The 23,817-nt window shown below is 41.4% G+C and overlaps 1 protein-coding gene across 1 annotated transcript in view; it reads left to right on the top strand.

The window, feature by feature from the left end:
• The window catches only part of LOC126297950 (titin-like), an 817,179-nt gene that overhangs the window by 234,675 nt on the left and 558,687 nt on the right, over positions 1-23,817 (top strand). Inside the window, exons 4-6 of the mRNA XM_049989271.1 lie at positions 8,621-8,784; positions 11,569-11,724; positions 22,874-23,002. Of these exons, the coding sequence (XP_049845228.1) occupies positions 8,621-8,784; positions 11,569-11,724; positions 22,874-23,002 (449 nt within the window). The remainder of the gene's footprint in view (positions 1-8,620; positions 8,785-11,568; positions 11,725-22,873; positions 23,003-23,817) is intronic.

Genomic DNA, 23,817 nt, shown 5'->3' with positions numbered 1-23,817 from the left:
TCCTGAACGTGGGCTTTCCACTACAGTTTACTATCTATCTCAACACCTAGAAATTTTAACTGTTCCATTTCACTAATCATGTGCCCTTTCTATGAAATTAAAACGTCGGGTTTTGCTGAACTGTGTGTTAGAAACTGTGTCTTACTGTGTTTATTTTCTAGAAGCCATGAATTTATGTCATGAACTGCACTATTTAAATACAGCCAATGTTTCACACAATATCGTTCACTACCAAGCTAGTGTCATCGGAAAACAGAAATATTTTATAGTTATCTGTAATATTAGCGGGCATATCATTTATATAAATATGGAACAGGAGTGGCCCTAATGGCCCCAACACTGATCCCTGGGGCACCCCCCATTTGACAGTGCCACACTCAGACCCTACATCACAGCCATTTTCAACATTGTGAAGAATGACCTTTTCCCATTTGTTGTTAAAGTAAGGGGTGAACCAGTTGTGAGCTACTCCCCGTATTCCATAGCGGCCCAACTTCTGGAGCAATGTTTTGTGATAAATACAATCAAACGCCTTAGTTAAATAAAAAAAAAAGCCTATCTTCCGAAAACTTTTGTTTAATCCATCCAGTTCCTCACAGACAAAAGAGAATATAGCATATTCAGTTGTTAAACCACTTCTACAGCCGAATTGTACATTTGATAGAAATTATGTGATATAAAATGATCGATTATCCTTACATACGCAGCCTTTTCAATAACTTTGTCAAATACTGATGGCGTTGGAATAGGTCTAAAATTGTCCACATTATCCCTTTCACCCTTTTTATAAAGCGGCTTCACTACGGAGTACTTCAATTGTTCAGGAAACTGACCATTCTAAAAAGGAAAAATTATTAATATGGCTAAGTACAGAGCTAACATGTGCATCACAGTACTTTTATAGTCCTCAAGGCATTCCATCATATCCTTGAGAGTCCTTAGTCTTCAGCAATTTAATTATGTCATACGCTGTATTATTGAGGACACCAAGAACTGTCCCCCGCCTATTGGGAGAAGCTAGTATCACTCGAAGCTTGCCATGAAGTGGCGTAAAAATGATGTCACTCGATGCGCCCACCAAAGTCTATAGCACTCGACGTATGAACAATATGGGATATGCCACATTGGATTTTGTCGCATTTTGTTCTTTTTGTTTCATAGCATAAGTGTTATGACAGTATGCTGTTTAAAGGCAACGGCGCATCGTAGATTCATCACAAACACGTCACTCTTGGTATGATTTGTTATAATGAAGTGTCAGTTAACGACCCACCGTCGGTAAAAACCTTGAGGGGATCATAAAATAACAGACACTGTTTTTGAATGTTGTATGTGTTCACCGTGGTCCACAGTATACCAGTGAACACCCATTTCCTTAAGTAATCGAACTTGCTAATATAAAACAGCTTAAAACTTGTGATTACTTTACAGATGAGTTACTGTGTTTAATATTTGGCTTTAAGCATGTAAGCGATGTAAAGTTTAGAAAAGGTTTGAAATTATGTTTAATGTGTGCTGGAAATCGCTAAGTGCTCTAATTACTAAAAACTGGATGAGAATAGTTTACGTAACTTGCGCTCCGCTTTTAATCAAAAGTTAGTTTTTCACGCATCTCACTGTCTATGACTACATATCTGTTGAACTATGTGTCATACAATTATACACGGTAATTTTTTCCGCGGTGTACAAAATCTAGGAATTGATCGATGAGAGAATACGGAACAAAAAAGGCCTGATGAACGTATGTCCGGAAATGCATGGTTTCCATGCTATAGGCCATTTATTCAATCATAGTTTGTTGCAGAGACTGTACAATGCAGCCGGCCGGTGTGGCCGTGCGGTCTAGGCGCTTCAGTCTGGAACCGCGTGACCGCTCCGGTCGTAGGTTCGAATCCTGCCTCGGTCACGGACGTGTGTTATGTCCTTAGGTTTGAGTAGTTCTAAGTTCTAGGGGACTGATGACCTCAGAAGTTAAGTTGCATAGTGCTCAGAGCCATTTGAACCATTTTTTTGCACAATGCAGCCACAGTTAAAGCATGCATGGTTTTCTCCTAGAGGGTGGTACTGTTCCTCGTACGCCATGCCCTAGAGCCCTCTCCTGCCACAGTAGCTGGTAACGTTGTGTCCGATTCAGTTCTCTTGCTGACTCACGTTGTAGTGGATGTGGTACAGTGTTATACACAATGGTTTTGTATTCGAATCGAGATCTTGCCGGTATGATGTTTACTTATGGAACGGGCGGCAGACAGCAAGGTTGTGTCAGGAGACCTATCCCCGCCGACAATAGCCACGGCATTCAATGTTTGCAACAGTGTTTTGCCATTTGTGTTAGACAGGGTCGTTTCGGGAAGCAGTAAATCATGATGGACGTACCCGAAACGTTGGTGCAGACTTGGAGGAAAATGTGATTGACAATGTGGAAGGCGACCGCCGTGCCAGTGCCAGGCAGATGGTCCGCCAGTACAGGGTAAGCCAGACGACAGTATGGAACATTCTCGATGACAACTGTCACTACCCTTGTCACTTACAGCGTGCGCAGAGCTTACTAGCGACAGACTTTCCACATCGGGAGCAGTTTTGTCACTGATTTCTTCCCCAGGAAACCACGACTCTGGGATCTGTATCATCCATCCTGTTCACAGATGAGGCCACCTTTAGGCGGAGTGGTATCTTCAACTTTCGTAACAGTCATCTGTGGGATAGTATGCAGAACCCCCGTGGTGTGGTGTTAGCGAATCATCAGCATCGGTGCAGCCGGAATGTGTGAGCCGGGATGATGGGCAACCGAATTTTGAGACCAACCTTGCTTCCACGTCGCCTAACAGGCCGGAACTATCGGCGTTTCTTGCGAGTGGCTTTGCCTCCCCTGCTGGATGAAGCGCCACTGATGATTCGAAGGGCTATGTGGCTGCTACATAATGGTGCTCTAGCCCACTTCACCGTTGCCGTCCGGATGCAGCTCTATCGTGTCTTACCTGGTCGGTGGATCTGATGAGGTGGACCTGGATGCTCGTTCACCGGATTTAAACCCGTGCGATTTCTGGGTATGGGGCCATTCCAAAAGTATCGTGCATGCACAGCCCATTCCAAATGTGGAGACTGGGGCAACGTATTTATGCTGCCTTTTACACTGTCCGGATGCGCCTTGGCCGATGCGGACTACGGTCTGATGTGAAAAATGGTTCAAATGGCTCTGAGCACTATGGGACTTAACATCTGTGGTCATCAGTCCCCTAGAACTTAGAACTACTTAAACCTAACTAACGTAAGGAAATCACACACATCCATGCGCGAGGTAGGATTCGAACTTGTGACCGTAGCGCTCACGCAGTTCCAGACTGAAGCTCCTAGAACCACTTGGCCACACAGGCCAGCGGCCTGATGTCGATGAAGGCGGAGTTCACGAAGTGAAAGGCTAACCAGAAACAAGTCCAGAGCGTAGCGAAGTCGTCTTAAGCGTATACAAACAATCTAGTGAGCAATCCGAATGAAAAGAAGTTATAGGGGCAAATTAAAAATTCTTCTGATTAATGGTGCATACTAAATGCTTCGGTGATTAGCGAGAGACTGACTATTACACGATATTTACAGGCAATCTCGAGTCAACGGACGTACTTGCGGCTGCGGCGGGGCTCGCATGGGAGCAGGTGGATAACTTGTCTTCATATACACTACTGGCCATTAAAATTGCTACTCCACGAAGATGACGTGCTACAGACGCGAAATTTAACCGACACGAAGAAGATGCTCTGATATGCAAAGTATAATGCACGACCGCATGTTGCAGGTCCTGTACTGGCCTTTCTGGATACAGAAAATGTTCGACTGCTGCCCTAGCCAGCACATTCTCCAGATCTCTCAGAGCATTCACACAAGGTTGACGCCGGTGGCGACACCGACAATGTGCTGACATGAGGGAAGTTTCCAACCAATTTCTCATACACAAACAGCAGTTAACCGGCGTTGCCTGGTGAAACGTTGTTGTGATGCCTCGTATAAGGAGGAGAAATGCGTACCATCACGTTTCTGACTTTGATAAAGGTCGGATTGTAGCCTATAGCAATTGCGGTTTATCCTATCGTGATCTAATGACTGTTAGAAGAATATGGAATCGGTGGGTTTAGGACGGTAATACCGAACGCCGTGCTGGATCCCAACGGCCTCGTTTCACAAGCAGTCGAGATGACAGGCATCTTATCCGCATGGCTGAAACGGATTGTGTAGTCACGTTTCGATTCCTGATTCAACAGATGGGGACGTTTGCAAGGCAACAACCATCTGCACGAACAGTTCGACGACGTTTGCAGCAGCATGGACTATCAGCTCGGAGCCCTTGGCTGCGGTTACCTTTGACGCTGCATCACGCCTGCGATGGTGTACTCAACGACGAACCTGGGTGTACGAATGGCAAAACGTCATTTTTTTGGATGAATCCAGGTTCTGTTTAAGCATCATGATGGTCGCATCCGTGTTTGGCGACATCACATTGGAAGCGTGTATTCGTCATCGCCATACTGGCGTATCATCCGGTGTGATGGTATGGGGTGACATTGGTTACACGTCTCGGTCACATCTTGTTCGCATTGCATTGACGACACTTTGAACATTGGATGTTACATTTCAGATGTGTTACGACCCGTGGCTCTACCCTTCATTCGATCCCTGCGAAACCCTACATTTCAGCAGGATAATGCACGACCGCATGTTGCAGGTCCTGTACGGGCCTTTCTGGATACAGAAAATGTTCGACTGCTGCCCTAGCCAGCACATTCTCCAAATCTCTCGCCAATTGAAAACGTCTGGTCAATGATGACCGAGCAACTGGCTCCTCACAATACGCTAGTCACTACTCTTGATGAACTGTGGTATCGTGATGAAACTGCATGGGCAACTGTACCTGTACACGCCATCCAAGCTCTGTTTGACTCAATGCCCAGGCGTATCAAGGCCGTTATTACGGCCAGAGGTGGTTGTTCTGGGTACTGATTTGTCGGGATCTATGCACCCAAATTGCGTGAAAATGTAATCACATTTTAGTTCTAGTGTAATATATTTGTCAAATGAATACCCGTTTATCATATGCATTTCTTCTTGCTGTAGCAACTGTAATGGCCAGTAGTGTACTTAAGTGTGGTATCTCAGAAAAAACCTGCGTGCTTCATCACAGGCCAATTAGGTGCTCCTCCAACCCCAGTGGCAGGCGTTACAAGCGAGACGTTGTGTATGACGGCGTGATTTATTTTAAGAGCAAGTATCTTAGAAGAGAAAATGAACATATACTTCGTACGCGAAACAGGCACGAAGGTAAAACTGGAGAGAAACGGTCACGTACGGAGTCTCAATAGACATTCTTGCAACCACCTGGAACAGGCTAGGGGAAAGCTGAAGTAACAGTACTTCACATAAAAATAAAGTAGCTTGTGTAAATTAGTTGCACATCTTCGGATTATTTTGCACCAGATTTTCACGCGCACGTGTGATTTGGGCGTACCAATATGGTTTGAGATACAGTAATATAGATCACATTCTTCTAGTGTGGGGAAACAGTCACACTGGAGAGCAGTAGCGAAGAGGTAAAAAAAGATAAGAGTTCGTTGAACACTCTGAAATAATATTCGTTAAAGAAACCGGAAAAAAGTTTAAATATATTTTTCTTTTCAGAATGAGATTTTCACTCTGCAGCGCGGTTTACGCTGATATGAAATTTGCTGGCAGAGTAAAACTGTGTGCCGGACCGAGACTCGAACTCGGATTGGGCCGGCCAGAGTGGCCGAGGGGTTCTAGGCGCTACGGTCTGGAACCGCGCAGCAGCTACGGTCGCAGGTTCGAATCCTGCCTCGGGCATGGATGTGTGTGATGTCCTTAGGTTAGTTAGGTTTAAGTAGTTCTAAGTTCTAGGGGACTGATGACCTCAGAAGTTAAGTCCCATAGTGCTCAGAGCCATTTGAACCATTTTTTTTTCGAACTCGGAACCTTTGCCTTTCGCGGGTTAATGCTCTACCATGTGAGCTACACAAGCACGACTCACGCCCCGTCCTCACAGCTTTACTTCTGCCAGTACCTCGTCTCCAACCTTCCAAACTCTACAGAAGCTCTCCCGCGAACTAGAAGTAAAGCTGTTAGGACGGGGCGTGAGTCGTGCTTTGTTAGCTCAGATAGTAGAGCACTTGCCGTCGAAAGGATTGGATTGTTTTGGGGGAAGAGATCAAACAACTAGGTAATCAGTCTCATCGGATTAGCGAAGGACAGGGAACTAAGTCGGCCGTGCCCTTTCAAAGGAACCATCCCGGCATTTGCCTGGAGTAATTTAGGGAAATCACGGAAAACCTAAATCAGGACGGCCGGACGCGGGATTGAACCGTCGTCCTCCCGAATGCGAGTCCAGTGTGCTAGCCACTGCGCCACCTCGCTCGGTTTGTAGATGAAAGACAAAGGTCCCGAGTTCGAGTCTCGGTCGGGCACGCAGTTTTAATCTGCCAGGAGGTTTCATATCAGCACACACACTCCACTGAACAGTGAAAATCTCATTCTGGTCACAATTTATTGGTGGCGAACGGTAGATTAAAACTGATGAAATTGCGAAAAGTTAAGACATTAAACCGGTGGGGCCTGGATGACCTGAAAAAAACAGTGGTTGTTGAGTATTTCACAGGGAGCGTTAGGGAACGATTGACAATGTCAGGGGAAAGGAAAGTAGTAGAAGAAGAATGGGTAGCTTTGAGAGATGAAATAGTGAGGCAGCAAAGGATGTAGGAACACGTAAGGCATTACTGACCTTATGACTTTTCATAGAAGATAGGTTAACGAACGGCGAACCTACGTTTATAGTATTTGTAGACTTACGAAAAGCTTTTGATAACGTTGACTGAAATACTCTCTTTGAAATTCTGAGGGTAGCAGGGGTAAGATACAGGGAGCGAAAGGCTATTTACAGTTTGTACTTTAACCATACGGCAGTTATAAGAGTTGAGGGGCATGAAAGGGAAGCAGTGATTGAGAAGAGAGACATGGTTGTAGCCTATCCCCGATATTATTCAGTCTGTACATTGTGCAAGGAGTGAAGGGGGAAAAAAAGGAAAATTGGGAGTAGAATGAAAATCCAGTGAGAAGAAATAAAAACTTTGAGGTTTACCGATGACTTAGTAATTCTCTCAGAGACATCAAAGGACTTGGAAGAGCAGTTGAACAGAATGGACAGGCTCTTGAAAGGAGGATATAAGATGAACAGCCACAAAAGCAAAACAAGACCAATGAAATGTAATCGAATTAAATCAGGTGATTCTGAGGAATTAGATTAGGAAACGTGTCACATAAAGTAGTAGATGAATTTTGCTATTTGGGCAGCAAGATAGCTGATGACGGCCAATGTAGAGAGGATAAAAAATTTAGACCGGTAATTGCGAGAAATGCGTTTCTGAAGAAGAGGAATTTGTTAATATCAAGTAATACATTTCAGTGTCAGGAAGTTTTTTCTGGAAGTCTTGTTATGGGGTGTAGCCATGTATGGAAGTGAAACATGGGCGATAAATAGTTTAAACAAGAGACTAGAAGCTTTCGAAATGTGAGGGTACAGAATAATGTTGAATATTAGACGAGTAACTAATGAAGAGATACTGAATAGAATCGGGAGCAAAGCGACTCTGACAAAGGGCAGATTATTGTTACTCAGAGCCTGTGAAACAGTATCTCGAAAATGGCGAAGGTGGGCGAATGTTCACATGCTTCTGTCGTCAGCCTCTGTGGAAAGAGGTAGGACAGTAGAACTACTTTTAGGAGCACAGTCTGACTAGAAGAAAGTATCGGTTGGTAGGACATCAAGGGATCACCTTTTTAGCACCGGAGGGAAGCGTGGGGGGAGGGGGAGGTGGGGATGGGGTAAAAATCGTAGAGGGAAACCAAGAGATGAGTACAGTAAGCAGATTCAGAAGGATTTAGATTGAATAGTTACCCGGAGATTAAGAGGCTTGCACAGGATAAAGTAGCATTGACAGCTGCAGCAAACGAGTCTTTGGACTCATGACCATAACAACAATGTGTGAAGGCTACTGTCAGGAACTATTGTAAGGATTGTTATACTACAGCGAGCGCGCAGCCGACGAATGAGCGGCGTTGTTAGCGGGTTACTAGACGCCGCAGCACACTGGCAAGTTCCATGTGCTGCTTTATGAGAAAGTAGTACCACCTAAGCAAAGTCATCCATCCGTAGGTATTTTGTGTTATTGTATTACTTAAGTTAGGAAAACTAACTGTATTGGGAGCAGACAGTCGCCACAAAAAATGACACCAAGGCATCTTTATTCCACCCAAAGTCGATTTCGTAAGTGTTCTGGTTCAGAAACTAAGTATACACAAATTTCTGAAAAAATTGTATTCTCGTTCATGAATGCATATCTCTTGACTTCAACATATAACCTTAATTATTAACACTAAAAATATGACAAGGGTTTAGAGATGTTAAAGATGTGTATTTAGTGCCACAGTTCCTAACTGCATATGGTATTGCACTGTTAACCCATATGATTAAATAGTATGACCGTTTTCTGCTCAATGTAGCATCCTGTAATGTTTACAAAACTGTTGACCCACACAAATTTAATCCTGAAAAAATTACTGATTCCAGCTGGTCAAGAGGAAGTTGTGAAACTGCTTGTAACAAATGGTGCTGCAGTCAATGTGCAGTCGCAGAATGGATTCACTCCGCTCTACATGGCAGCTCAAGAAAATCACGACAACGTCGTCCGGTATCTGCTCGCTAATGGCGCCAACCAGAGTTTGGCGACAGAGGTAATATCGTAATTTCACAATGCTTTGCATTGTTAGAAACTGGCTATGAACAATTCGTGGTGTGAAGTTATTCATAAATATCATACAGAAACGAATTATAGCTGTAGTTGTAATGATATGGAAAATTAGAAATTGTCAGATTGAAAAGTCTGCTGGTTCATCAATTAATCCACATATACCAGTAGTGTTGTACAGATTCCCTCCTGAAGGAAATCCTTCAGGGATGTTGGAGGGGTCAAGTTATGCACTAACACACTGATGCACCCACTGCTAATAACAACAGTGCCAATTGACAGTCACGGACGCTCACGATATTATTACAAGTCCATAAATGTGATTGTGAACAATTGATTTTACTTGAAGAATGTTTGAGGCTCACAGTCGAAACACATGGTACACAAGAAAATAAAAAATTTATTTGTGATTAGAATAATTTCTGTAATCATATTTTCATACTGTCCACTGTTGGTAGCACAAAACATTTTTTGCAAATGTCCAAAAAAGTTTCACCATTTGGGAGATCAAACAGTTTATCTTTACATCACCGAGAAACAAACTGGCACTTGGCATGAGAAGAAATGGTGGAAACAAAACAAAAAATCAGGTAACTTGTCAAATACATGCTGAATGAGTTTTAAATTGCCTGTATTTTGGGAATGGCAGGGTAAAGTCATGTACTTCAACAAAAATGCACGAAATCATTTGCTTTAAGTTTGTTGATGTGGCTGAACTGGAATAACACCATTGTACGGACTGTTGCTCGAACTCACTATTTGTGTAAGATCTCTATGAAACCGATAGACAGTTTGGGAGAAGTCAAAAGCATTGGAGTCACACAGTTTACATCCATGTCCATGTTCTGAGCAACCGTCAGCAAATGACACGCAGATGTGACGGACCTTTCTTCTGGCAAGCGTTACTAGTAGCCCAGTGCTTAGGGTATGGTGAACTCTCTAGCTGGGTGAAACAGAAAGGACAGGATGGAATCAGAGAACATTGACTCTAGTGCTGTGGTGGTCACGACTGCTTTGGCTGGCCTTGATCTACTCAGCACTGGGTCCCCATGTTTACTGCTGCTTCCTCGTGCAAGCTGTCTGTCGTCCTGAGTGGGCATATCTTGTGACACTACTGCCACACCACCCCACACTTCAATTTGGTCACCTGCTGTCCAAGAAACTTCAGCCAACAGGGGTTTTTCACAGAATAAATCCTTCTGGCACACTTCCTTGTGCGGAGCTAAACAGATAATTGTGTCATGCACCATAGTGTCTGCAAAAGAATCATTATGGGCATCAATAATAAACTGACACTTATGGCTAAGGCCATGCAGTTCAGTTGCCCAGGCCCTGTGTGACATTGGTTGAATTCAATTTGCTTTACTATGACATGCATTCATTTACGATGATAATGGGACAATAAACTGCACGCGTTCAAAAGTAAGAGCTGTCAATTCTTATAAATGGGCAAGCTAACACAGTAATTGATACACTGTAGGTGGAATCCATGAGAGGAATAGCGCTTTGCACAAATCAGAGTCTGTCACACCAAAAGCATAAAAATGCTGTCTGAGTATTTTTCCGTAACCTTCCCAATCCTTGACTGAATCATCATATGGACGGAAAGTGAGTGGATAGACTAGTGGAACAGTTCCCTGTCTGTCAATGGAAGCCAACAAAGTGGTCACTGCCAAAGTTAGCTGTTAAGTCAGGCTGGTAGTAGCATGGCATCCGTAGTGACTGAACCTGATGAAACCACATTTAAAGACGGCACGTGAGGAAACCGTTCCAAACTCATCACCAGTCATGTAGTAACCAAGTATTTTGAAACCGATCAGAGTAATGCAGATATGGCTTTATTCAGAAATCTCAGAATAATAATGGAAATAAGTCTCTCATGTCTTCATATGTAATAATACAAAAGAATCATCCAGAAGCCACAACATAAGCAATACACAAAACAACTGATGTAAGCAGTACAAATTAAAAGAACGTAGTGAGAGTGACTCGGCACTGCTTTGCGTATATAAAGGTACGAGTTGCTGGTAGACGATGTGACAGAGACCTTTCCATGCACACGTTTCCTGCAGGCAGCCTCTAGTGGTTGATTTAGGTACACACAAACAGCAACATTATACTCGGTGCATGCACTAGTAGCAGGACACGGCACATACTATGTCATTGTTATGTAGATGTAAGAGGCAGCTCAAAAGAGCTTCTCGTTTTCATCATGTAAATTTCTCATACAGCATATGCAAATGTGCAGTGTTCCTATATGTGTTGAAAGTCACTTGTTTGCTCTGAGATAGTGGGGTAGTCATGAAATTAGAAGTAACAGAAAATCAGAGTAAGGTGGAAACCATGAAATATGCAAACACTTTTCTTAGAAGAGTAATTAATGGATGTCCTTCCAGAGAAATTTAGTGCTAATTGAAACATATAAATAGAGTTGTAAAATGTAGTAACTTGAGGCATATATTTTATTCAGACGTCTTTTCATTTCCATCTATTCTATTTCTCTTGTCTCCAAACTAAAATTATTATTTTGGGTTCTTCCTAATCTATTATCTGCTTGCTTTTCATGTTTTGTATGCATTTTTGTCCTAATTGTTGTGTTATCTCAAATATTAGCCACTGAATAATTTGATTATACAGTCACCTTTACTATTTGCAGTTATAAGAAAGATGGTATACAACACAAAAGTCATCAGCTAAGCAGCTAATCTTATATTCATAGACAGAACTTGGTTGCATGTAAGTTACACTGAAATTATAAAATTTTGTACAGGATGGGTTCACACCACTGGCTGTGGCAATGCAACAGGGTCACGACAAGGTTGTTGCAGTATTACTTGAAAATGACACAAGAGGCAAAGTGCGTCTGCCTGCTTTGCACATTGCTGCCAAAAAGGATGACTGCAAAGCAGCAGCCTTGTTGCTACAGGTGAGTTAACTTTCCCCAATTAAGTTTATTTATGCATCTAATGATTTAGTTCCATTATAAATGTGGTGTAAATGACTTACTGTGAAATTTTGTTTGATTATAACTGCATTTATTGGCAGAGTATGAACTAAAGAAAAATAATTTATTTTTTGCATGAAAGAAAGGAAAATACTTTTAACCAAGTAAAGCTATGGATAATTAAGTAAAATATACTGATGAGCCAAAACATTATACCTCTTCCTTAATAGTATGTTTTTGCATCTATGGAACACAATACAGCAGTAGTTTTGCATGGCATGGTTTCAGCAAGTCTTTGGTAGATTTTCAGAGGCATGTGGGCCAGATAATTGCGCACAAGTCATACAATTCCCATAAATTATGGACTGCTCACTTGCAGGCATGGAGGTGAGCTCACTAGCATCCCAGATGTGTTCATTCAGGTTCAGATTTGGCAAATTTAGTGGACAAGACATCAGTGTGAGTTCATCACCACACTCCTCCAACCACTAAAAGTCTGGCTGTGTGATATGGATAATTATCCTGCTGGAAGATGCCATCACCCTCAGTGAAGGCATCAAGCATAAAGGGATGCAGGTGGTGTCCACAAAAATGTGCGTGTAGACCACAACTGTCATGGTGCATTAGATTACTATCACAAGTACTGTGGAAGCCCAGATGACAGTCCCTCATACCATAATAGTGCCACCACCAGTGTGTCTCCAAGGCATGGCGCCAGCTTAAAGCGGCCAGTTGCCTGGACAATGGTTTATCCAGATGTGAACATCAACCTAGTGCAACAATAAATGTGATACACCTGCCCAAGCAACAAGTTTCCATTGATCGCCACTCCAATCTCAATGATTCTGTACCCACTGGAATCATAATAGACTTTATCATCTGGTCAACATGGGAACTTGTGGCGGTCACCTGTTGTGGAACATAATGTTCAACAATGTGCACTAAACAGCAGGCTTGGAAACACTTTTGACTGCACCTGCGTTGCACACTGACATCAGCTCTGTCGCAGATTGCTCCTTATCCAGCTTAACAGAATGGTCAACCCTCCAACTCCCATGTTTTCTTATGAGACATGAAAGTTCAACATTTGTTGCCTACTTGTGGTTTTGCCTGTACATCCCCTATGTGCTTGTGGTTACATCATCCTTCAACCATCATTATATTTTGACTCATTAATGTAATTGAAAAGTAGAAGTGAAGGGAAGAACAATATCAAATAGTGCAGTAAATGAGAAAAAATTGGACTTTGGACCTGTATGACAGAGTGCAGCACAAATAGAAGATAGAAAACTATAATGCAGAAATTGGTATAAATTAGACAAAGTGTTTTGTGAAGTGAAAACATGAGGAAATTGAGTGATGAGACGTTTAATGAAGTTTCCATAGAAGACAGTGACAGAAATGGAGCAGGTACAGAAATGCATACAAAAAATCATGTAAATATAAATATTCTTTTGTTCAAAGATATTTATTCAATGCAACAAGAAAGTCATAGACTAACAGACAAAAATTCTTAAATGAATGGTCAGTATGGATCGCACACTTTCACTTTCCCCTGACAAGATGATGCTGGAGGGGAAGCTTGCAATCAGCTCATAGCACATTGGATGCTGAGACACGCCCCACATCCTTTTCCCAGAGCAGCCAACTTACAGGTTATAAAAGGAGCGGATGTGTAATAAGTTAATGAGTCACAGAGGTAACATGAAAGTTGATCACACCTCGCTACAAGGACCAGGTATAGCCCTCTTCCTTCTCTTCTGTAAATCACATTAACAATCACACAGTGGAAACTCCAAGTAGGATATCATCAATGTAGGAAGAAACAGATTACTACTTACAGAAAAGATGACACATTAAGTTGCAGACAGGCACAATTAAAAGGCACTTACACCTAAGCTTTTGGCCACAGCCTTTGTCAGAAAAAAAAAAAAAAAAAACAGAAACGCACACAGTTCATTTACACAACCAAGCACACCTCACACACACATAACCACCAAACTCTGACAGCTCTGGCCAGAGTGCAACAATCGCAAGAGATGGAATCAGTAGTCTCGAGGGGGTGGTGAAGGGGAAGGAATAGCACTGTATGGGTGGGGTGGAGAAAGGAGCACTGTCTGGCAGTGTGTGCAGAGATTGGAATGGCAACAGGTACAACATAAGGTTGTTGTGGGGCAGGGAGGTGGGGAAAATGATGCAAAAAGGAGCAGAATGGTGAAAGATGGGTAGGTGGGTTGACCGTGTGTGGCAAAGAAAGAGGGTGGGGGACAAGTGTGGGGAGGAGGTGATAGGACAGAGAGGGTGGGAACTGTTCGGTAGAGGATGTGGGGCAGTATGTTTCGTAGGTTGAGGCTGAGATAATTATGGGAGCAGACACTGTGTTGTAAGGATAACATCCTTGTGCACAGGTCAGAAAAGTTGGTGATGGAAGGGAGGACTCAGATGGTTCAGGCAGTGAAGCAGCCATTGAAATCAAGCATTTATGTTCAGCAGCATATTGTGCCACAGGGTAATCTACTTTGCTCTTGGCCACAGTTTCATTGACACTCATACCAATGTATTGACACTCATACCAATATAAAAAGCAGTGCAATGATTGCAGCAGAGTTGGCTGTTTTCACAGGTAGCCTGTTCCCTGATGTGATAGGATAAGCCTAAGCCAGGTCTGGAATAGGGAGCTCTGGAAAGATGAATTGGGCTAGGCTTGCACCTGAGTCTTCCACAGTGATATGATCATTGTGACAAGGGGGATGAGATTAGGAGTGATGTAGAGGTGGACAAGGATGTTGTGGAGGCTGAGTGGTTGATGCAACACCACTTTAGGAGGGGTGGGAAGGATCTCCGGTAGGATGTCCCTCATTTCAGTCCATGATGATAGGTAATTAGGCCCCCTGTGGAGCATTCCAGACATCATCTCAATAAGTAATTGAACCTGCTGACCTCCCACTGCCACCTCAGGACACCAGTTTCCAACCCCTATCCTACCCACAATGTTCTTCCTTGTCCTCCTCCCACAGCATCTAAACCTAACCTATCCAACCTTTTCATCTTGCCATATCCCCCAAAACTCCTACCAACACTCCACCAAATCCAGAGCCAAAACATTCTTCTAACACTGTTGTCAACCTTTTTGCAAAATCCTCTGGTCTATGGAAGTTTCAGTCCTATCCAAAGGCCTCACCTTTAGCCCTACAATCAAATTTAGCCATACTGGACTTGGCAAACACCTACTCTCCTTCTCCTGATCCCTGTAATGGAACACTTCTTTGCTGCCAATCCCCCAACAAATGCCAACCTGCCTCTCTCAATTCATACCACTATCCAACCATGATCCTCTGCCCTCAAAACTAGCCATCTGCTGGCCACCTTCCAGAAATTCCTTACCTCCAATTTAGCCTCACCATCATTCCTCGGGTCCCTTCCTCAGAATACCAGCCTTTAAGCAGAAGAAAGAATAGCCATACACAACCTCATAACAAACCCTGACCTAATCATCATACAGCCAGACAAAGGTTTCACCATGGATCACAGTGACTATCTGGCAGAAGATAGGTATCTGCATATTATATGACTCCTCCACATGTAAACTCTTCCAGATGATCTCAGGCCAGAAGTCTGACACAACCTCCAATCCCTGCTTAAGGCCTTAAGCCCTTCCTACATCCTCTCCCCTGAATCCATTTCCCTCCACATCCCTATGGCAGCCCATCCACCCTCCTTCTATGTGCTCCCCAAAATCCTAGACCCCCTGTTGTGGCTGGTTATTGTGCCTCCATTGAAAGAATTTTGGCCCTCATTGACCAACAACTCCAATGAATTGCTCATAATCTAGCCTCCCACAAAGTTACCAACCACTTTTTTCACCGAGCCTCCACCATCCCGCCCCTTTATCTCCTGGATCCCTACTCATCACTGTTCATACCACCTCCCTATACACCAATTTCCCTCATGCCCATGTTCTTACTGCTATTGAACACTACCTTTTCCAATGTCCTTCAGACTCCAAATCTACTACCTCCTTCCTCATACAACTCACTAACTTTATCCTAACCCACAACTACCTCTCCTTTGAAGGGAAGGTGTGTGAACAAATCTGTGGCACAGCCACGGCACCCTCCTGTGCCAATCTGCTGAAGGGGTCTTCAAGACAACGCCTTTCTGGCAACCCAAACGTCAGAGCTCTAGTCTGTTTCAGGTTCATTGACAATATATTCATGATTTGGATTCAGGGCCAAGACACCCCATATTCATTCCTTCACAACCTCAACTGCTTCCCTCTCATCTGCTCCACCTGGTCCTCCTCAACCCAGCATGCCATGTTCCTAAATATTGACCTCCTCTTCTCTTATGGCTCCATTAAGACCTTTATCCAAATTAAACCCATCATCCACTGACTGTGCCTGTGTTCAAACAACTGTCATCCCTTTTACACCAAAAAAATCCCTCCCATACCGCACGGCCAGCCAGGCATGATATATTTGCAGTGATAATAACTCCCTTGCTCATTATGTTGACAGTATCACCAAGGCCTTCACAGACAGGCACTGTCCCCCAGACCTAGTTCATGACCAGATCTCTTGTACCAATTCTCCTCGCATCCCCAATCCTCCCACTACCCCCAAGAGCCAGCCACAAAGGAGTGCCCACTTAATCACTCAGTACCAACCCGGAATGGAACAACCAACCACGTCCTTCACCATGGCTTTCATTACCTATCATAAGGCCCTGAGATGAAGGACATCCTACCCAAGGTCCTTCCCATCCCTCCTAAAATAGTTTTCCATCAAACAACCAACCTCCACAACTTCCTAGTCCATCCCTATGCCACTCCCAATTCCAAACCCATGACACAAAGGTCATATCCCTGTGGAAGACCCAGAGGCGAGACCTGCCCAATCCACCCACCCAGTTCATCCTATTCCAGTATGTTTATACTACTCCATCAGGGGCCGGGCCACTTGTGAAAGCAGCCATGTCATTTACCAACTCTGCTGCAATCATTGCACAGCTTTTTCTATTGGTATGACTAGCAACCAGCTGTCCACCAGGATGAACGGACACTGCCAAACTGTGGTCAAGAGGAAAATAGACCACCCTGTGGCATAACATGCAGCTGAACATTAAATACTTGATTTCAATTGCTGCTTCACTAACCCGAGCCATCTGGCTCCTCTCCTCCACCATCAGCTTTCCTGAACTGCACAGGTAGGAGTTATCCTTACAACAGTCTCCACTCCCATAATTATCCTGGACTCAACCTACAAAACATACTGTCTCCACACCCTCTACCCAATGTTTCCACTCTCTCTGTCCTATCACCTCTCGTCCCCCACCCTCTTTGTTTACTGCCCTCTGCCCATGCACCAACCCATCTTTCTCCGTGCCTCTCTTTCTTTGCTCCATTTTTGCCACCTCCCTGCCCACAAAAGCCTGATACTGTGCCTGTTGGCATTCTCATCCATGCATACTGCATCAGACAGCACTCCTCTCTCCCCCCACCCATACACTGCTATCCCTTCCTTTTCCCCACCCCCTCCAGATTGCTGCTTCCATTCCACATGATAGTTGTATTCTGCTTGAAGCTGCTGGAGTTGGCGGTCATGTTTGTGTGAGGTATGCTTGATTGTGTGAATGAATCATGTGTGTCTCTCTTTCTATTTCTGATGAAAGCTGTGGTCGAAAGATTATATGTAAGTGTCTTTTAATTGTGTCTGTCTGCAACATAACATGTCATCTTTACAGTAAGTAGCAATCTGTCTTTCCCTACACTGTTAATTTTAACAATTACTACCTGCAAGACCACATAACTATATTCACAATGGATGCTTATTGTTATGGCACACAATACTTTTATACAGTTAACATTGGCAGCAACTATAAATGTTCCAGAGTGGCACTAAGTCAGGTGACTTCCACCGATCGCAGAGGGGCAAAGTAAAAGTGCACAAGCAGTATGCATCACACCTGATGGTGATGTATAGTAGAGAAACTCAAATTATAAACTTTAAAACAGTTTTAAGGCAAGAGTAGCTTTTTTACTAGTAAAACTTATTTCACCTCTCCATATAGGTAATGTCAGCTGCACCATGCTCACCAAAGCAGCTATGCAGCCACCACTTTTAAGTTTCTTCCTGAATAATTGACAGCTGATATGTCAAATCCTGAAATAAACTTTGAAGCAGTAACCTATTGTACAGCTTTTGCTGTTGAGGAAATTAGAGGAATGTGGCTTCATTTAAGAACCTCACATATATATGTATGTCTGTCACTTTTCTATATCATCTTACAATAATGCTATGGTGATTGACAGGTAAGAGACATATTTGTTGTCATTACTTTTGAAATGGACATGTAACGTATTTTTGCAGCTTTTATGTCATTAGAATGTTGTATGTTGGTATGGTGGTGCAGCAGGTAATTTTTTACTACTGTGTTATGCAGTTTCTTACTGAATTCTTATTCTAAACTTTAGTATAAAAACTAAGTAATGCAGAACATGACTGCCAACAGCCTTGCCGCAGTAGTAACACCATTCCCATCAGATCACCAGAGTTAAGCCATGTTGGGCTGGGCTAGCACTTGGATGGGTGACCATCCGGTCTGGCGAATGCTGTTGGCAAGCAGGTTACACTCAGCCCTTGTGAGGCAAACTGAGAAGCTACTTGGTTGAGAAGCAGCGGCTCCAGTCTCATAAACTGAGATATGGCCAGGAGATTGATGTGCTGACCACATGCCCCACCATATCCGCATCCAGTGATGCCTGTGGGTTGAGGATGACATGGTGGCTGATCGATACCATTGGGACTTCCAAGGCCTGTCTGGATGGAGTTAGAACATAATGATATTACCTTATAAAAAAACCACAATCACTCACAAAAGGCGTCTGAAAGCACACATATTTCAGTGGTATGCAGCTAGGGAGTCAACAAACATATAATGCCACTAAATATTAGCTCTCTAATGCAGTAAAGAAATTATTTATTATAGTTATAGGTGTGACATGTTCCTGACTTTGTGTAAATATGTTCTTGATTACTTACACCCAGATCATATATATTATATAGGAGGAGTTGTTAGAGAGAAGAAATTTTAATCTGTGGTGAAGCTTATTGTTACTGTCAGAATTTCTTTTGTTTGATTAACAAAATACCACTATTTTTTCAACTATAAAATCTTGTTGAAAATAAATCAATCAGTGAATGAGTATAGTGCAGGGCATCTGCTTGTACCACAATATCATAAACAGATTGGACAAAACATTCAGGTGATTGGTCATGATACATCCTGTTAAGGAAGTTGTGTCCAAGACAGCTTGGAGAACAGATGCTCAATATTACACATATGTTCCCTTATCACACTGTCATTATTAGGGGAGACATCAGTCATCTTCCTCTCAGTTGAATAATTGTTGTTTTTTAAGTGGTGAAAATAACAAGGCACCCTGTGAAACAATACTAAATGCTGCCTCTGAAAGTTATTTGGAACATGTAGTTCAGAAGCCCAGTCATGATGGAAATATATTAGACTGCTAAAATCTAGGCTCAATGACTCACACAGCAGAATACTAGTTTTTATACAGTTTGAAGGTACATTACTTCCCTATCAGAAATATCCTATTACAAGAATCTTCATTGAATGAAAAACATTGACAAATGTCATCCATGCAAAGTTATCACAACAGTATCATCATTATACAATCGTAAAGAGGTTAAACACATCCATATAAAGTTATATGCTCCATTTGCATAGGACAGGGGCATGTATCCCATTCACAACACCGCAACATAGTGGATCAAAGAATTAGTTATTGACACAATATTAATGTAGCATGCTACATAGATTTTTTTTATATGAACCATCATTTAGTTTTGGACATGGCAAACAATATATTTGTATCTGGAGAATGGATGAAATTTTAAAAACTCCATTCACTGATACATGGAAAATTGATAATATTTTGCTAATGGAATGGTGATTTTAACAAGAATATTCACAACCAAAGATTGCAAATGTGCAAGCTTTTTTGACAGTTGAATTGGTTCTTTGATAACACAGAGATGTAAGAACAAAATTCTCTGTCATTATATTCTGTTGCTTTACCTACAATAATGCCCTTTCCACAGATACACAATTATATTAAAATTAATGAATGTTTATGTCAAACATGAAGAAGGTCAAATCATTTGCATAATGCAGTGTGTCACTGATTTCTGCTAATTATTGATCATTTCTTTTAAATTGTTGCTAATATTTTTCTGTTAGTTATATTTGTAAGTGGCAAGTTCATAACTGCTTGAGCAGCTTACATAAAACAGTAATAAACTCAGAATTATGAGGCTTCTTGTGTACCCTCAGATATGTATTATCTGTAAGAGTAGAAGCTGATAGCATTACAATGAAGTCATGTGAGTCAGTGAGGCTTTTCTGCCTGCCAAAAGATAAATAATAAACCACTGTTAACTATGCCTCCTCACTGAAGACTGTAATAATGTGTCATTCATAATATTAATTTGTAGCGAATTGTTTGTTGTACAAACCAAGTTGTTTGGAAGGAGGTGCATCAGTAATAGATAATGAAAGAGCATTTCTATTATTTGAAAATATATGCACACAGAAGCACATACTTTTTGAGTGGCTCATATATATGGGCCCTCATGAAAGTAAGTTCCAATTCAATAATAAACACACTTATACATGTATGTGCTAAAGATGTAGGGGAAGTGCAGCTAAAATGACACACCATTTTGTGTTTAGATCATTATTGCTTCATAAAACACTATGTGTCAGCACCATGCTTCATTCACATGTAGGTTTCACTATCTTGGTGCGCTGTTTTCAAAATTAATATGACATTCTTGTAAAAACTACACCGTATGTCATTTTAAACCAATGTTATGCTGAAATAATGTAGGAGTAAGGAAAAGTAAGAAATTCAGATAAACATTAGGTATTTTTAATATATTTAATAGATGTGTACTTAACAAATAAAAGTCTATTCGAGAAACAGTTCTTAAATAGTATCAATTAAGGTTTTTCAGTGCAATCATATTAAAATTGTAGATTGAAAGTTGAATTATGCATGTTAATCCATGAAACAACAAAATTAGTTTCATTTTTGGAAAAACATTTCTCACCAATCCTACCTACCTGCAGACATTACAAATAAATTCTTTTGTTCTGTAATGTACTCCAGCACATTTAATGTGCGCCCACAAATTACACTGCTGACATCTCAACCAATTTTCTCTGAGTTTTGAATACAAGTATTGTTGCAAGCAGTAGAAACAATGACTGTCATCACCAAAAGGTCTTTTTTATGTGATATTTCTTTCCCTAAACTAAGTATCCTCTTTGCTTTTCTCAGCTATTTGAAAAGCAAGTTGTCTCACCTCTATCATAGTCATACCTAACATGTGCGGCTCCAGTAGTTTCTGGTGTTGTACCAGTTTATGCTCCAACGTAGTGTTGAAAAGCCTGCATCCGTCTCATCTCAAAACTGAAAAGCATCATTAAATATATTTCATCTCAAATCAACACATTATCTTCATCCTTAATTGGTCATTGCCCCTGCTCCCGTCCATGCAATTTACAGGTTCACTTGTACTCTTAGTCTCTAAACCTCAGAAATTTGTTTGAAAATATCTGCTGTTGCACATCATTCTTCTCACCATTATAAACATCTGAAGCCACTAATGCTCACTCACAATTTAATACAGATGATATACATTCCTAGCCAGAACATCAAACTTCCAGTATGCATATGCATATGGTATTACTACTACCAGAGTGAAACCTCTGTTTGGTTACTTTCTGCTATAACATCTGTTAGGTGTTGAAAAGAAAATTGGAAAATTAGGCCTTTTGGCAATTTACAGTCAAATATATAGGAGACTAAGAAAAAGTGAATTTACTTGAAATTCAATAACTCTAGAGATTTGATTAATTTTGATGAGGGCATCACCAACCATTTATTTGGAGAATGCGGCTGGTGCCATTACTCAGTCAGGGTAAATACATGCCTGAAAACATGATCTTCAGAATTTTCTTATAAGTTAAGTGTAGTAGCAGTTAACAATTTTGAGAGCACGTTTATATACTGGGACATACATAATGTTCATGTGTGACATGCAGTTTATATCTCATCACAGTTAACAGTCAGTTAATGCTTACAGCAAAAGCTCTGTAAGTGCATTGGTCTGCAGAAGGCTTTGTTGCAAGTTGTACTTGAAACTAATGTGCATGAACACTACAAGTGGTGAAAATTTTGTACCAGATGAAAACACAGTCACTAGTACGATGGTGGGTTCTTTGGTTTACTCTGAGAGAAGACACATAAAATATTAGTTATTTATTACAACATAGATAAGAATAATTACACAACTTTTTACAATCAATTTCCACAGGGATGTCATGAGTGTTTACAACAGTCTCTGAACACTGAAATGTCACTTGATACAAACAAAATACAGGGGTCTCCATCAGAGTACATTTAACAATAACTGTTACTTTTAGTTCTACCTATGACATTCATTACACTGCTGGCCTACTAGAAGATGATGCTGTCATCTTAGTCAGTGATTGAAAAATGTGCAGAGTGGTCCTGTGCTTGGCTGTAAGTAGATAAGAGGATATGGCTGTGTAGCATAAAATTTACGGTTATGGCTACACTGGTGTGTCTCATTCCTTGATGCAGCTTACAGTGACTATCATTTCTTGTGGTTGTGTTGCGAGGTACCAACCTTGCTTTGGAACCCCACTCTTCAGATGACAGCACAGATAAAGCATCTATCTCATCAATAAAGAGAAATAATGCCTATAATTATGTTAAAAACATATAAGACCACACTGGTAGTAGATGAGAAAATTTCAAAGTGCTCATGATATTGTAGTACTTTAGTTGCAAAAGTTGGAAACAGGATGGTGCATAATCACGTAAGACTCGTAACTTATTTTAAATTGTTATACTTACATGCTTTAATGTTGTCCTACTGAAAAGTTTTTACCTGATCACATTGAGAAGAGAATGGAAATGCTTTTCTGTATTAATCTGGCTCCTGAGGAGCAATAAATTAAGCTTCCTCTGCCCTTTATTTCATCCATTTAATTCCACAAAACCTTTCTTATTTTACAGAATGATCATAATCCAGATGTGACCTCAAAGAGTGGATTCACTCCTCTCCATATTGCAGCTCACTATGGAAATGAAAATATAGCAAATCTTCTTCTTAGTAGAGGTGCTGATGTTAATTACTCTGCCAAGGTTAGTATTTAATGAAAGTATTAGTTTGAAATTATGTATGACATGCTACACATTTCATTTCTATTTCAACCTTTATGCACAAGTAATTATTATTATTTCCTATGGTCTTACAAACACATGCTACAGCTGATAAAAACAGTTCAACTTCTTAGCTGCTAAGTAATTTAAATTCTCATTGGTGGCTTGCCTCACTGTTGTGGTTGTGAATTGTTATATCTGAGGCAGAGATATATTAAAAGCCTAGTAATAAAAAGCTGCTTCTGGCCTGTTAGGAGTATTAGATATTTACTGCTAGACATCATTTGACTGTGTGTCTGGAAGCTACAAAGCACAGATGTTTAAAGCCTGCAGCATATGACTTCCAGTTCAGGTTCTTCTGATAGTTTTGTCTGGCCTGATTCAGAATTGAACTGTGTGTATTGTATCTTATATAAGTTCAGTGGCAATCCATTTGCAGAGAACCTCTTTGATACAAAAAGAACAAGGGTTGATCCAATAGCAATCCCTGCAGTATATTTCTACTGATTGTTCACTGTTCTGAAGATGCTGTTTTATTGTGCAGACTGTGGATTTCTGAATGTGACATGTGCGTTCATATAGTTGGGAAGAAACCAGTCACCAACAGATCTCGGATACCATATCACCGCAAGTGAGCATTTCACTTCTTTAGAACTCTATAAACTACACAATCAGATGCACTTTACAAGTTACAGAAAATACCAGTTATCAGCATTTTCTTACATAAATTCTGTATAATCAAATTCATGAATTGAAACATCACATGGTCTGTGGAGAAACGCATCTAAAATCCTAAC

The sequence above is a fragment of the Schistocerca gregaria genome, chromosome X, assembly GCF_023897955.1.
Source record: "Schistocerca gregaria isolate iqSchGreg1 chromosome X, iqSchGreg1.2, whole genome shotgun sequence".
Lineage (NCBI taxonomy): Eukaryota > Metazoa > Arthropoda > Insecta > Orthoptera > Acrididae > Schistocerca > Schistocerca gregaria.
The sequence above is the reverse complement of the archived record's forward strand: the minus strand, read 5'-3'. Positions and strand labels throughout refer to the sequence as shown.